The sequence below is a fragment of the Crocodylus siamensis genome, chromosome 3, assembly GCF_052110815.1.
Source record: "Crocodylus siamensis isolate JL-2025a chromosome 3, ASM5211081v1, whole genome shotgun sequence".
Classification (NCBI taxonomy): Eukaryota; Metazoa; Chordata; order Crocodylia; family Crocodylidae; genus Crocodylus; species Crocodylus siamensis.
The window spans coordinates 68,219,409-68,236,104 of record NC_143397.1 but is presented as its reverse complement, the minus strand read 5'-3'; the positions used below and the strand labels follow the sequence as shown (position 1 = coordinate 68,236,104).

Genomic DNA, 16,696 nt, shown 5'->3' with positions numbered 1-16,696 from the left:
GAAAAAGTCTGACCATTACTGACCCACTATTTCCCCACATTTAAAACAATTTGTACACTTAAGGACAACACCAGCATGCAGACAAACACGCAGGTAGTGTGATTCTCAAGATTCCCCTTTTTGAGATAAAAGAAAGCAAACTTTTGGCCTAGAAACCATCTGCAGGACAAAGCCACAAACAAGAGGCCATTACAAGACTGCAATTTACTTTAACAGGATCTTCAGTCAACGTGGGCAAGTGATGTTGGACTCCACATCTGGACAGGATATAGGTCTTGCAAGAAGGAGATAGATGGCCTAACTCACTATTTGTGATCTTGCTCATTCTTTGAATAACAGAAGAAAATAGATCTCTCCATTAATGGAAAATTTTAAGTACTGGGCTAATGAAGAAAAAATAAATTTGGCTACTCACTAACAATGTACAGCTCATCCTATACCCCTATACATCCTACACAGATGTATTTGCACTACTACCGCAAAGTAAGAGCAAGGAAAAAAAAATCCTTATTTTATTCTATTTTATGTTACTTCATTTTATCCAATTTTGTATTATCATATATTGTGTTCACTTTTACTTCTGTTTAAAACAGAGTATGTAATTTCACTGTATGCTTTTATCAATAACCATGAATTATTTTATTATATATAATTTTACTGTTACTTCTATTGTATTGTTCTAGTAAAGCTATAAACTATTAACTACATACACATCCTCATAGTTCTTAAATCAATTGGATGCATTTGCCTATCACAATGAAAAGCACCATATTATACAGGGGGTAAATCAAACGTGTTGTGGTTGCTATTTTCCTGAAACTTCGAAGTTAAATATAAGTTTGTGAAAAAAAGCATATTGCTGACAAGGGTATGTTTATTAAGTTCAAAATATAGTATTTTTCCCTTTAATGCATTTGTGCTACATTTTTTCCATAAATGTATCTGTGCTACAACAGTCTGGCAGAGTCCCCTGTGGTTCAGTGGTAGACTCCTCGTCTCCCAGGAGACCCGAGTTCAATTCCTGGACGCTTATACAAATCCAGCCAAGGAGGCACTACAGCTCTAGACTCCGCCTGGCCTTCGGATTCTGTCTCAGAGGCCTAAAGGTAAGGGTGGCAGGTCTGGACAGCCTTTGCTCCTTCAAAACTCCTGCCTAGGCATATGCATCAAAGGTCTGGGTGACCTCTCGTGCATACATCATGATCCAGAAGGACTGACAGTCAACAAATAAATGATCTGGCTGCCATTTCATACACTGTAGATGACAGAAGCTAAAGTTGTAAGTTTGCTATTCATTCAATAAACTCATACTTTTATGAGTTCATTCTAATTTTCATTCTGGCTATTTAACGAGTTACCTATAAACAGAAGACAATAGGTCATGCCAATATTAAATGCCTCAAAGACTACTTGCATACTGTATGTATTTTCTCTCTCAGATCAACTTTCCGTTATTCAGATTCTGAAATACTTTACATTTTAGAAGGTAAATTTGAAATTTTCTAAAGGCTCAAAGATACCTTTTGTTCAAAGAACAAGTGTTTGAATATACTCTCATCAATACAATTTTGATTCCATCACTGACAACTTAAGGTTACTAAGGAACAGACTTATTTCCCCAGGAATATGCCCATAAGCAGAAGTGGACCAAGGCAGAAATTCCTTTCATTTGCCACTAAAATTAAATCCGTGTTGCACATGTTAGTGTGTGCAGGGTATCTTGAATGTCTGGTTTAAGAAACCCCATTGATGGCACTAGGCTTATTGTGAAAATCTATGGATCAGCATTGAGTTCAGGAAGCAACTAAGAAAGAAAAAAATCTCTGTTACATAAAATACCTATGCTTTGGAGCAAGGGAGTCCAACTTCAGAGTGGCCAGGGCTGTGCTACCCGCAGGGGTAGCAGCAGGAAGTAGAACAGGGGTGGACAATTATTTGGGCTGGAAGGACACTTAATGAGTTCTGGCAAGCTGTTGAGGGCTGCACACACATGCACACCCTCCTGGACCAGCCAGAACCTGCTGGCAGACGTAGTCTGATCATGGGCCACTGTGCCATCCTGCCCTGCCATCTGGATTCCTGGAGTGCACCCACTCTTCTCCCCACACCATGCAGCTCCCAAGAGCCCTAATGGGGAGTTGGAGGGGAGCAGGATGGGCATGGGCTGTATGAGCTGTGCTCAGGCCCTGGCAGCTGTGGGGTGGAAATACCCCCACCTGCCCAGCACTACACAGTGGCCAGAGCTACTAGGATCGTGAGCATGGCTTGCTGCACGGTGCCATGAAGGCAGGGCTGCTTCTACCCAATCTCCCCTGTGGCACCTGGGAGATGCAGTCCAGCCCTGCAGGCCCAGTGTGCTGCCCACCAGTAGAGGCCAGGGACTGAGTGGAGCTTGCCCAGGGCCTCTAGGGCTAGACTGCATCTCCCAGACGTTGTGGGAGATGTTGGCCAGAAGCAGCCCCACCCACCCACTCAGGAGGCCCATGGCAAGCCACACTTGGGCCCCACCTCTGCAGCTGAGCAGCACAGGGAGCAGCTCCGGCTTCTGCTGGTGCCACATGGTGCCCGGAGGGCCGGTGGGTTTTCTTCCACACAGTGTCCTCTGGGAGATGCAGTCTGGCCATGTCCCAGGCCACTGCTGGAGTGCTGGATGAGTAGGGCTGCTTCTACCCAGCATTCCCTGCAGTGACGGCAGAAGCTGGAACTGAAGCCACCCACCAGCAGAGGTAGGGGCATGAGCATGGCTCACCTAGGGCCTGCCACATGGTGTTGTTACCACCTGCCTGCAGGATGGATTAAAAAAAAAGGGGGCTGGATCTGCATTTTGCCCACCCCCGGAATAGAAGCTGAAGGGAAGGGAATCCCACAGACTCTGGTGGCCTGGTTGGGGTGAGAAAAGGTATGGAGGAGAGGTGAGGGCAGTGAGGGACTCTTGCATGTGGACAGGCAGCCTGGTACAGCTGCAGCCCAAATGCTTCCAGGCTGGCAAAAAGTTACAGCAGCAAAGAGGGATTGCTGCAGCCATTAGAAGCTAGACAGTCCTAGTCTAATATCTCAAGAGATCAACAACTTGATGGTATGTTGGCACACCTAATTTAATCCATTAAGAATTTTACATAAAACCCCTAGGTTTTACACCAACACAGTACAGTTTATATTAAAGTCATTATATCAATTATGAAATTACATTATAAAATTAATTATGAAATGCTACTGCTATATATGCAAACCCAGCCCACTACACCCAGGTTCATTCGTATTAAGAACAGTTCCACATGAGATCCATGTAGACCCATTTAAGAGAGAAATGTATACAAGGCCTTGGGTAGTAACACACTGAACAGTGGACATACCCAGTTATGGTCAAAGGCAACACAATATTAAAACATGTCATGCTACTCTGGGCACATTACCTTGCAGACATGAGTGAATGTAGCTGCTTGAGTGTGGTACTGTGCACCTATCAATAAGCTGCCTCTCAGGCCACTAACAGGTATTTTTTCTTCTAGGAGAACTGCTGCTCTCAGATAGAAACATGAATATACAGACATCTGGGAATTTTCTCCCAGAGCAAAAAATGCTGCTGCAGGAAAAAAAAAACCTGGGAACAACCAGGGTTAAGTGGCTCCCTGAAAAGTTTCTCCTGCAAGAGCGAGCATCTGTACAAGTACTTTCTGCAATGATCTGCAGCATCTCACAGCAGAGGCTATTCATGCCCATAGTACCACAGTCGAGCAGCAACATGATTTCTGGTTCAGATTAAAAATACATCATGCTATGTGTATGCCGAGAACAGCACTGCCTAGCACCACAATTAGATGGCATGTCATACTTAAATCTATTCTAGTCACAATGGATATTTATTAGCACACTTTTTTTCCCCCAAAGTAAAAGAAAGTAAGTCATAAAAAAAAAGGGTTGAGGCGTATGATAGGAGCTGCTGCCTAGAAGAATGCAAGCCAAGCAAATATGGCTAATGGCAAATGCACACATAGGCCAGAGTGCAGTATCTTTTTGTATCCATCAAAAGATGAGAGAAGAGCAAGGTGACCATTTAATAAGACTACTTAGGCCATGGACACGCATTCTATTTGTAGCTCTACAGACAGAGCATATATACACCTGTGTAATCTGTAATACTACAAAAATGTTCCCATTTTAAATAGGAACTTTTCTATAGCACGTTCTGTAACTGGGCAGGCACTACATGTGCCAGTACATGTAGGGCAGGGGTCTCAGCCCTCCAGCATTTTAGTGTTCTGCTCTCCCTCCTTTGTGCACCCCCCGCAACCCTCTCCATCCAGAAAAGGAAGGACAGAAGAATGGCTGGCTCCCTGACAGCTGACCCAGCCACAGCAAGCCATCACAGTACACCCTTTCTTAAACAGCTTCCTCAACACCTGTAGGGTTTGCAAGGGCTGTAGTAAAGTAAAAAGCACATAGGTCTCCTGACTCCTACCACTCCACAAGTAGCAGAGTGTTTTTTGACAGCCACTGCCCCAGCACTAGGATTGGGACCTAGTGGTGCAGCAACAGCAGCTGTCAAAAACAGCCAGGGCTGGTCCCAACAAGCAGGTATCTTTTTCCTACTGAGAGTGGGTAGAAGGTAAAAAAAAAAAAAGCCAAGTATACAGCCTCCACAATAGAGCTTACCACCTGCCACCCCCACTGATGACAGCAGGCTGTTTTTTGACAGCTGCCACTTTCTAGCAGCCGCCAGCTGATCACCAATGACCTGACCCCTTCCCCAGCAGGAGGAGAGGGTATACTGTCAATCTGAGCTCACTGACGGGCTCCCTAGGGGTAAGGATAGCAAAGGAGCAGCTCCCGACTGCCCACTGGCTGATGAATGCACTTCTGAGGTGCACATGCAGAACTCTAGCTAAAGGGTTGCAAATGCCCTCATAGTGCTTCATTTTGGTAGTGCTACAGGTGAGTGCGTGTTTATGGCCTCTACCACAGGTAGGTAGGTAGGGTGACAAATTCACAAAAAAAAAAAAAAAATCACCTAAATAAAAGTCACCATCTCCATGCTCTGTAAAGCTTAGAGGGCAAGTATTAAATATAGAAGTTTAAGTAGCAGCAGAATACCAACTGCCTTAAATGAGCAACTTGGATGGGCATTTTACACTTGTGGGCAATGAACAGATTTAATTACTTCGAGCCATGTAAATGTCTGCTATATCTAGTAACTTGTCCTACTTATGCATTGTTTAGTTATTGGAATATACTGCACAGAATCTATTTCCTGGCTATCATCCAGCACCTATTAAAGTGTATTCTATTGCAGTGTATGCAACTAGAAGGAAGTCACAGAACATTAAAGTTGGGAAGTGATTATTGTGCAAAACATTCTGAAAGAGAAAAAACAAGCCAATCTATTATCCAACTCCAGTTAAAAGTAGTAAGAAATCAGGTTATATTAGCAGAGGGACAAAAATCACAAGAAATTGTACTATCAGCAGAGCACAGCTGAGACGCTCATCTGGTATACTGAATAGTATTAGTCACTGTTGTTTCAGACCGTTTCCATATAGTTAAAAACAGTTCAAGCCTGTAAAATGAGTATGAAATTGGTATTCTCTCATAAGATGTTTACTCCCTGTACACATATATAGTATGAGTTACTAATCTAATGATTAAAGTAAAAGCCAATAACAACCTTCTAGACATATATCAAATTACATACAGAAGCAGCTGGTTCCTTTCCCTCCTTGCATCAGTTACCACTACAACTCCAAGATAACCGTTTTTCCAAACTCACTGCAGGAAGCTTTACTTGCCTGCACAGCCTTCAGTATTTGTGAAGCAGGAAGAACAAACTCTACTAAATCAGAGCCCTCATTAAGCCCGTATAGCTGAAAACCAGAAGAAATCACTGGGGACACAAGTGAACCATGCCAAAGATTTGATTCTAACTGAACTACTTTCCAATAGGATGAGCTTCAATTAAAGTTCTTATCTTATCCAATCCCTGCCTGCAGTGAGATTGCTTTAAAAAAAACAAACCAAAACAAAACACACGTACATAAAGTTTTGAATCACCAGATCAAAACGTACCATGTTCTACGCAGAATACATTAATATAAGCTGGAAACTATGCATATTAAAGAATGTGCATGATGCAATACTTGAAGAATGTTTTAGAAGCCAGTAGTCAGTATTTCATGAGAAATGATACCTAGACAAAACCTCAAATGGTTATATAAAGCTGTACTTACCTACAATACTTTTCTCTGGAGCTGGAGGCACAATGTAACCAACATGCATATACTTTGTTGCTAATTTGCTGTGCAAACCAAGGAAGTCACTGAATCTTCTTTTAACAGAGAATTCATTTTTGTTAAACATAGGTAGAGCTGTCTAAAAAAAGTAAGAAGTTAGGCTGTATAAGTAGATACAACAACAAATACATGAGTACCTATAGTAAATGTGACAGATATTTTCAAAGAGTTACCTTTGTTGTTACTCTGTATGCCATGTAGGCATTCATGCCGTCCCCTGTAAGAAGAGACATAGTTAAAGATACTTATCCTAAAATAGATCTTCTGAACTATTTAAATCTGGAGTTAAGTTTGAGATAGGTAGATAACCTCTCTCATTACAAATACAACCCATTTAATTCTTAGAAGAGCAGGCTGACTGCATCATGAATGGTAATATATAAACCACAAGTTCTTCAGCTAACAAGGAAATAGCAATGCTGAAAGTGTCTCAGATTTCTTTAAGTCCATGATATCAACTCACCGACTTTCTCTGGGTCCGAAACATTTATTTCTATATCAAATACATCTCCATTTGCTTCCTCTTCAATCTGGAGAAAAGAACATTATATACGGTTATATATAAAAATGAATTTTCAACAATGAAAGTAATTTTCAGTAATATTTAAGTATGAGAGGAGGGAGTCAGTAGCTAGAAAAGCACAACCCCAGAAGGCACACTTTCCAACTTCAATGGGACAACTTTGTAGACATTGTTGTCTTATCTTAAGTCCTTCCTCACAGCTTTCACATAGCAAAAGGATACCAACTTCAGTTAATTCAAAACTTTTAAAAACATATACACTTCCCTTTCTGTCTTGACAAAGTAGTCACAAGACAGGTCTACATTAGGCCCCAACCAACAAGAAACTTTTAAGAACCAAGCACTGTATCTACTAAAGTTAGATCCTCCTAGGCTAAGTAGACAGTTAAAAAGCCCACGGCAGAATCGATTCAATCTTCGCAGGTTAATTTAAGATGCATAGATTAAACCAATAAGCAACTGAACAGACATTCACTTTTGATTCTGGAAATACCACCACATGCCTGCAGTGGCCCAGGCCAGAAGCTGGGGAGCACTACAGCATGCCTCTCTGATTGGCTGGAACAAAACAGCTTGGGCCAAAGTTAACCCACCTACTCTGCGAGGGGGGTTTGCAGGGGAGGTGCAAAAGCATCCTGGGAAGCTGGGTGACTGAGCCAACTTGAATCTGGAGGGGATCTGGGACAGAAGGTCAATAACTGATTTAAGTTAAAACAGTTTAAGTTTAATACTACATCTTAAACCAGGTTCAGCTTAAACCAGTTTCAGCCACTTTGAAAGTGGTTTATGTGCACTGAACTTCAGTTGTGTTACTGATCTGTACTGGTTTCTGATCACTTATACTGCTTTATGTGTAATTTTCTGTCATTAGCCCTAGAGAAGGAAACAGACTAGCATGAAACAGAAATCAATCACTAGCAAAAAAATAAAATTCCAGAAATACAAGGAAAGCTCAAAGTTTCTTGTTGTGGGAGGGCAGGACTGTCACTTCAAGAAACAAGGAAAAAAAAGTGGAAAGTGGGCACCAACTCATATATGCAAATACACGCACACCACACCAAATTTTAAATGGCAGTTTTACTTTAAGTAGTATTTCACTTCTGGTATTTACAAGGTCAACCTACACAAACTTAAATTCTATTTAAGATTTCTCTTTAGCATTCTGGTTATTCTTGAAGTACCAAATTCTTAAAACAAAAAAAAATTCTCTTCCCACCCAACCACCTTTGATAACCTGACTTTGCCACAACCACAAAATGAAGACCTACTGCATTACATACTACCCGACTTTAAAGACAGGCAGAGCACATAAAAGGTACAATTCCATCTGGCAAACACTGACTTCTATTTTCTCATTTGCATTAGATAGGCAGTTAGACATCAAAATGTGCATAAGTGTATATATAGATTAGCACAGCAGCCATACTACCTTTTACTTTTCTAATATGAGTACCATAATTTACTTGCATCTGAAGCCAGTCACAAGACTTGGAAATTTACATGCGATATCCCACTTGCCTGATACCAACATGACCTAAGCAGGTCTTTGATTACAGCAAAGCAACACTGATGCAATCTTCCTAGTTTTCTCCAGCATTTTTCAGCTTAAGATGCAGGATTATGGAATCCGTTCACTGTCTGGCACAACACTGAGTAATACTTTAAAATGGAATATTAATATTTTTTTTACTGTCAATGGGAGTCAAACTGATTTCTATAAACTATTGGGACTGCTGAGATCTCATTAGAAAGAGAAAGTGTACTGTAGGTAGAAGTCCCTATGAGAGATGAGTACTCAAATAAAAGTGAAGATTGCCACATGTCCTATCACCACCCAATATTTCATAAGTACAATTCAGAGCTTTACAAAAAAAGTCAAAATGTGGTTATTCAGTACCTCTTCCCTGGATCTATCAAAAATCACAGGGGCTGCTATACTTTTTGACTCCATTCTGGGTGCTACTAGTGTGGTGGGCGTTACTGGAGTGATTGCAGGAGTAGGTTCTGGTGAAAGGATTGGTTCTCTTTCTGGACTGTCCAAAGAAACTTCTTCTGTGGCTTCTAAAAGAAGTTATGAGTTAGTAATTATCACTGAAGAGGCACATGTGCACCAGACTGTTGCACTGCCTGCAATATCATGCATAATCATATATTCATCTTTTAAAACTGCAGATTAAGGCTTGCTGTATGTGTCTTCATTTCTCAGGTGGAGTTTCATAGTAAATATTGTGCTAACAACCATTTAAATACAATTGTACATCTTATTGATTTTCAGTAGATGACTGTTTAAACTAGTTTCCCCTCCCAATCCCCATTACTGATTTATAACTTACCAGTAGAGATTTACTTTGAAGCCAACTTTGGTATGCAAATTTCTAATCAGGACAAAGCAATTAAACCCAAGGGTATTTGAGAAAGCAAAAGAAAATTGATGTTAGCAAGGAGAAAAAAGCATTATGTTGTAGAGTGTTTAACTTTAGAATTCAGTACTCAAAACAAAATACCATTCAAGTGTTTTGGCAAGTGATGAGTCTTTGATTCTCCCTTCATAAAGGTTGAGGAGTGGCAAGTCAGTAAAACTTAAGTACTGTGGCCTGAAGGGTGCTGTACATTAATGAACACTGAGAACAACTCTTACAACACATCTGTACTATTTAATGTAAAAGTCTGACATGGTCAACAAATGAAAAAGTTAGCAGCCCTTAAGCAGGCTTCAACATTTAAAACTGAAAACCTTAACAGGCCATCAAATGAGAACAATTCCCTATACAACCACCCCAACACTACAAAGTTTAACTAGCAGAAAGTTGCTTGGCAAACTGTATCGCTGGAAAATATTTAGACAAGCTTCTGGGTAAAGTGCGGCACTATGTGCCCAAAGGCTTGTCCAACATTGCACAACTACATAGATGCCCTAGTAAAAGATATCACCAAAAAACTGCTGCTTGCATAATCTTGGACCAGCACAGCTGGAGGGCAGGGGAGGGAAAACTACTCTAACATTAAGATTTTATGATTAAGATGTCTGTAGCATACATAAAAAATGAACCCAAGTAAAAGACAATCATGCGACTACAGTAAAACAAGGTCTATGCTACAGAGTTTTGCCAGGATGACTATATAGAGAGTACAAAAGTAACTCCTAAGCAGCAAGCTATGCCAGCAGCAGGAATATGCAGATGTCATCTAAGAGCATCCTTTGACCCCGCTAGAGGGAGGGCATGGCTTAACTTGTTAAAATAAGGTTTTGCCTGAAAAAAGCTGTACCTCCTATATAGGAGCTGTCAGGACAAGTACACTGGAAGACACCTATAGGTTGTGTAACTTGCAAAATAATCTATGCCTTGATTCACCCATTTTTCAGAGCAGGATGTGCAACTATACTACACTGCCTCTCCAACTTTTGGTACCATGTTGCATATCAACCAGCGTACCATATTTGGTCTTCCAGATTCTATAACTTCATAGTCTCAAACTACAGACCACCCTCGTACAGAAATATGACATTTAGCTCAGATTAATTACTAATATAACTGAACCAAATGTCTGTTTATCCACATCATCCATGTTGAATTAGCTTAAGAACATTTAATCTATACAGTCTTTTCTCCTCAAGTATAACATATGCACTTTAGAGGTGATAAACTGAGATCTAGATATTTGAGGAAGCGTCAACAATTCAGATGAATACAGAATACTTTTGGTTCAGGAATGCTGTGACTTTCAGATCTTCAGGGTGCCTTCAAGTCATTAAGGTGATTAAGTCCCCCCAGACTTTGAAAATGGAATTAAAGTACTTAAGTGATTTCAGAAAAAAAACCCAACATTATTTGGATACACAACTAGTAGCTAGAATATAAGGTCTGTTCAAAAAGTATTGAGACTGATGCTGTAGGAAACAAAATATTTTATTTATAGGGGTTTCAGCTTAATTTCCTTTGAAGTATGCTTCTTCTACAGCTACATGCCCCAACATTTTTGCGACTGTTGGAAGCACCTCTAGTAAGAAATTTGTAGAACTGCTAAAAGTTGCTCAGTTGCATTTTGTTTTATGGTTTCCATATCACAAAGTCTTCTTCCTTTGAAGGTTTTTTTTTTTATCTGAGGGAAGAGAAAAAGTTGAATGGGACCATATCAGGTGAATATGGAAGCTACGGCACCAGTGGGATACAGTGTTTGGCTAAAATCTGCTTTACAAGCTGTGCTGATTTGGCAGGCGTGTTTTTCTGGTAGTTTTTCTGCTTGTTTCGCTTCCAAATTGTCAGTTAGAATTGAATGACATGAACCAACAGAAATTTCAACTTTTTCTGCTATCTTTTGAAATGATATATGATTGACTGTCCGAACCAAACCGTGAACTGCTGCCACACTTTCATCATGCTGAAGGGTGTCTGGAACACTTCACTTTCGACCATTGACAGTCCTTTTTTAAACCAACAATACCATTCAAAAAATCTTGCACGAATCAATATCATCCTCAAATGCTATTTTAAGTAATTCAAATGTTTCACTTGCCGTTTTCCTGATTTTCATACAAAATTTAATGCACATGTGTTGTTCTGGGCACTCTGACATAATGAAAGGGGATGCGAGACAAATGATCTTACTTCAACCGCTGGCTACAGAAAATTGGGGAAACACCAGGAGCTGCAAACCTGTCCAAAGGAGTCCCAACATGCCCAGACATGTTCAGCAAATCCACGCCCCCGCCCAATACTTTGTACCACAAATACATGTCAGTCTTGATACTTTTTGAACAGACCTTGTACATCAGCTGAATAATGTGTTTGCATTTAAGTGACATTACTGGAAAAGGTTAAAGTGGTCACACTTATTAAAAACAAAACAGCTGATTTAAGATGGCAATGTCTTGTATTTGAAGCCCAATCTAAACTCTCTCTCTATACAGCTGGTCCAATACAAAATTTTTTTTAAAAAGGTATCATCCTAAGAAATCCTTGCTTCTTGCATAATTTCTGGACCATTACAGCTACAAAATCACTCTTATACTATCGCTGACTGTATTTTGAATTTAACCTTACATTCATGTTATCCTGGTTATTTCAAGGGAGGCAAAAGGACAGAAAAATATTTAGTTGTAGTTTCCTGTTAAGACTGCTCCATTCTGACAGATTAGAATTGAAATTAGCATTTTCCAAGTGTCCTACTAAAACTGTTTCATCTTCAGTGTAAAAGTAGCCTAAGAACCACCCCAGCAAACTATATCTTCAGAATAATTATGTAAACCACTAAGATAAATAAGGCTTCCCAAGAAAATTGTATCTTCATTAAAATGGCTGTTTTACTTATACATCCTAAAAGGAAAAGTTTAAAACTAAAACACTCAACTTTTGGGAGATAAGAGACATCCATGTCTGATCTTGTGATCAGGAACATCACATTAGTATCTCAGTCACATCCTTGGGTTATCAACCTGAACTGCATGCTAGTATTCAGGGCTTCATGTGTGGATCAAAGGAACCACATGCAACTAGTTATCTACTGATTCTGTCTGAATCCACCTACTTTCACTACACCACAAAATGCCAAAAGCAAGAACTACACGAAGGATTTTCTATGTATAGTTGTATACAAGTTGTTGATGTTACAGACAGGGTATTATAGACAAACCAAGGCTGTATTACATTTCAGCTCTATTGCCTGTTTAGCTAGTAAAGTAGGAAAGACACCACAAGTGTAGTTAAGCTAGCATTTTAAGATCTAGCTCCCAAATCCATGTTCAGGCACTTCATGCACTTAGTATTTAAATGAACCATCCATAGAGATGACACTATTCTACCCTGTAGTCTTTTAAGCACAAAAACTAGAAGCACCATCCACATAGTTCAAAAGACCACAACATTTAAAAATAGTGATCATTCTTATTCCAAAATTGAATAAGAGTCCAAAATTGTGCACGTTTCTTTTCAGCTAAAACAGTTTTAAAATTACTCAATCATAACAAAGAAGGTTCTAATTCAGGGGTAGGCAACAATTTTGGTCAGTGTGCCGAAAAAACTGCAATGTCTACCTTGCAAGATGCCGGAGTACCGGCATGTTAGAAAAAACAAAACCAGGACAGAGATACATGGCAAGATACACTGAATATTAATATAGTTAATAACTATAAATCTTTCCTTTTTTACAGTAAATATCCGATTTCCTAAAAATTCTAAACCCAGTGACAATAAATAAAACTTCATATACTACCATTGCTCCTGTGCATTTTTTTTCTGCTAAGCATGCTGTGATGACTGTGAGAAAAAGAGGGAAAGAGAAAGAGAAGAGAAAGTGGGCCCGAGGTGGGGCCCAGTGCGGTTCGTGCAGCTCCGTGGGGATAGGGAGCATCCAACCTGCCTGCGAGGGGATGCTGCCTGGCTGGGGCAGGACACCAGGCTCAGGGGGGGCTCCCAGCTTGGCCTGTGTGCGCTGGGCACAGTGCAAGTGGGAAGGAGCCCCTGGAGCTGCAGGAGCCCCTCAAGCTCTAGGATCAGCCATCACTGGCAGTGCTGGGGCCAAGCTGGCTGGAAGCCTGCAAAGCAATCATCCTGTGCAAGGCCTGCCCCAGCCGTGACCCATTGATGGGAGCTGCAGGTGGGCAAGACCAGGGCCTGGGCAGCCATTCCCAGGAGTTCCCATGGCCAGGTCCTTGCACTGGGGGCAGTTCATCTCTGCTTGCAATGTGCCTGGTGCGCAGGGAGGCAGAGCCGGAAGCCTCCCTGTGCCCCGTGTCCTGCTCTGGCCAGGCAGCATCCCTTCATGACAGGGCAGGGCAGCTGCCCCCCATCCCCATGAAGCTATGAAGGCCAGGCTGGACCCCACTTCAGGTACCCCTGCTTGCTGCAGCATGAGCCCACGTAGCCCTGGGGCAGCCCCACTTCCCACCTAGCCCCCCTCCTTCCCAAAGGCTGGGCCAGGCCAGCCTGCCCGCAATGCCTCTCCCTGGGCATCTGGCCCCAGCGCTTGGCACCCTGGTGGGACAGGGCATCTGTCTGCCCGAGCCCTGGGCTTGCCCACCCACTAGGAGCCTCCAGGGTCCGGGCTGAGCTGGAGGGCGCAGGGTCAGAGGAACACAGACTGCATCCCTGCCTGTGTTCTCCTGACTCTGTCCCCAGTGCCTGCCATGGAACTGCGACCTGTGGCTGCTCTAGACCTGGGACCTGTGCCAATCCCTGGACTATTGAGTACAGTCAAAAGTAATTTTCTGTCTTTGATACTAGCCATCTAAACTTTGCACAAGTAATGCAGAAATGACACCAGGCCCCCTTCCTCCATCATACTGACAATACGTAAGGAGGAAGATTCACAGAAGAATTTATAGGAAGTGTTACCTTAAAAAAGGAGAAGCATTTTTTCCAATCCATGGCTAAGCCAGAAACAATATCTAAAAAAAAAAATAAAATCTATAGGACAGTATATTCAGCAGAGTTTCTAAAAACAAAATGTTCACAAACTTTCAAACCTTTTCTAACTGTGCTCTTAAGAAATTTTTCCAATAGCTTTGAAAACTAGTCACTGACCAATGTCAAGACCAAATTTCAATACTAACCTTCATTGAAAAGTTATTATATTTATGCAAGAACATCCAACTCTAAAGAAGTAAGAGGGCAGGGGTGATGTCATTAGTTCCGATTACCTGTATCCATTTTACCTCTTGCCCACTAACACACCATCTACCATATACATTATGGCACAAGCAACAAAAGTAATCTGAACTGTAACAAGGAATAACACTGGGGAGAGAATTTCAGTAATGCACTTAACTGAAGACATATCTGAGTGAGAAGACATGGAATTGCCTTGACTTTTGAATGTTTGCTAATCACAATATAACATATATTTGATTGTCTCAGATGTAACCACCTAAAAATCACACCCACAATTATTACTACTTAACAAGGTGATGGATCATGGCTTTGACAACTAAGGTACCTGCAGTTTTAAGATGTGCATGTCTGATGCACAGATATAGTGTAATGCGTTACAAATGAACAGAAAGTAAGCCATACATGGATCATGTAAATTAGCTATTAGCATATAGCCTTATATCCTGAGTTTGCACTAACAGCCTTAGTTCTGAAGTCTATATTAATCTTCAATTTTCAATACCACTTTCAATAGACTTTGTTACATTTGAATCAGTAAATTCTCTCATTGAGTTGCTACATGCATTTAGAAAAGAAAGTCTGATTTCTTGAAGGAGTCAATACCCTTTAATTGACTTTAAAAATCAGTTCTCTGCATTACTGTATGCAGAATTCACACTCGTACTCAAGATAAAATACAAATATTGACAGGTCAATTTATCTGGATGGTACTTATCAGCCCAATTTAAAAGGAATAGTTTAGATGCATAGGCTTAGGGAGACTAGCTTTCCCAGATCCTGTCCAGATGGATCCAGAGTAAGTACTATTTCTGTTAAGTGGAAGTATACAACCAGAATCTCTTTGCTTGAAAGAAAGTGTTCTAAAATAGTCTTCATAAGTGATGAGATAAAGCAATATTATAAAATACCTTTCCCTATAATTACTCTTTAACTACTTTTCCTTCTTATTTCAATAGTGACAGTTTTGGTATCTCAAACTGTTAGAACTAGCAATGTGTGTCTGGTGCATATAAAAGCCAAGGTTCAGAATACAAGGTGATACATACCAGAAACAATATTGCACATTTAACATCATGTTTAATTCTAGACTGAGGAAGAGCTAGATATCACTTGTTGATCATTCAATGGGGAAGAATAAGGGATTATATACAAAGTAATCTTTGTATATCAGTACCATTTACTACTGCACATTGCACATTGTACAAGGTGATACATACCAGAAACAACATTGCACATTTAACATCATGTTTAATTCTAGACTGAGGAAGAGCTAGATATCACTTGTTGATCAATTCAATGGGGAAGAATACAGGATTATATACAAAGTAATCTTTGTATATCAGTACCATTTACTACTAAAGCAAAAGAAAAAGAAAGGAGCTATTTCATTAAATTAAAATTGAACTAGTAGATGCCTAAAAGAAGAGAGAAAGATCTAGCCAACCTGCAAGCTGTACAAAGCTATCAAGCCTCCCTGGGTAGGCAGGTGACCTCTGGGGTTTTTCTTTTACCGTTCTGCAAGTGTTCTTTTCAATTTAATTGCTGTGTTTGGGGGGGGGGAAGAGCAGGGAGAAAAGAAGAGTTAGTTGTAAGGTGTTTTTGTGGGAGGTGAAGTGACAGCCTGTGAGAGAGGGGATGCAGGCTCAGAGGCGACATTGGGGGAAGGTAGAGAGGATCTCCTCTGGTGAAGTGGAGTAGTAGGTGTGGTTGGGGAAAAGGTTTTGTGCATCTGGATGTGAGTGGTGGCTGGAGGCATGGTTCAGACTGAGAGGAGGGAACGACAGAGCTGGAATTCCCAGGTTTTGCCATATTGCTTCGGAAGTCCTGTCCGCGGGTAATTTAGTCACTGTAAACCACTACGAGCCTTTTGGGACAGTTGTATATAAGAAAACAAAAACAAAACATATTTTAAACATTAATACACAATTAACTTCCAACCTCATTACTACAAAAACATCACTCAAATCAAGGGTTTAGCATCCCTTGTCCTTGGACTCTGATAATCTCTATTTCCTTCCTCTCAAATCTCAAAAGGAAGAAATCCTGTGACAACAAGTGCTTGACAAATGACTACAACTAATTCTATTAAAAAACCTACGCCTATTATAATCTATGTCTCTCTCCTGTACCAGCATCATGAGCCACTACAAATGATGCAACTACAACAAAGGTTTTGGTAACGAGCATAACTAAAAAGCTGCCATATGTTTAGAATACTTGACATACAGTACTGGCTTTTCCTGCATATCATGTACCCCAAGGAGACATGCACTGTGTTTTGA

General features: G+C 40.7%; 1 protein-coding gene across 1 annotated transcript in view; it reads right to left on the bottom strand.

Annotated features, from left to right (window-relative positions):
• The window catches only part of SNX2 (sorting nexin 2), a 45,097-nt gene that overhangs the window by 17,218 nt on the left and 11,183 nt on the right, over positions 1-16,696 (bottom strand). The window contains exons 3-6 of the mRNA XM_090038457.1: positions 8,705-8,868; positions 6,748-6,814; positions 6,458-6,501; positions 6,222-6,363 (exon numbers count right to left, since the gene is read on the bottom strand). Coding sequence (XP_089894583.1) covers positions 6,222-6,363; positions 6,458-6,501; positions 6,748-6,814; positions 8,705-8,868 — 417 coding nt within the window. The remainder of the gene's footprint in view (positions 1-6,221; positions 6,364-6,457; positions 6,502-6,747; positions 6,815-8,704; positions 8,869-16,696) is intronic.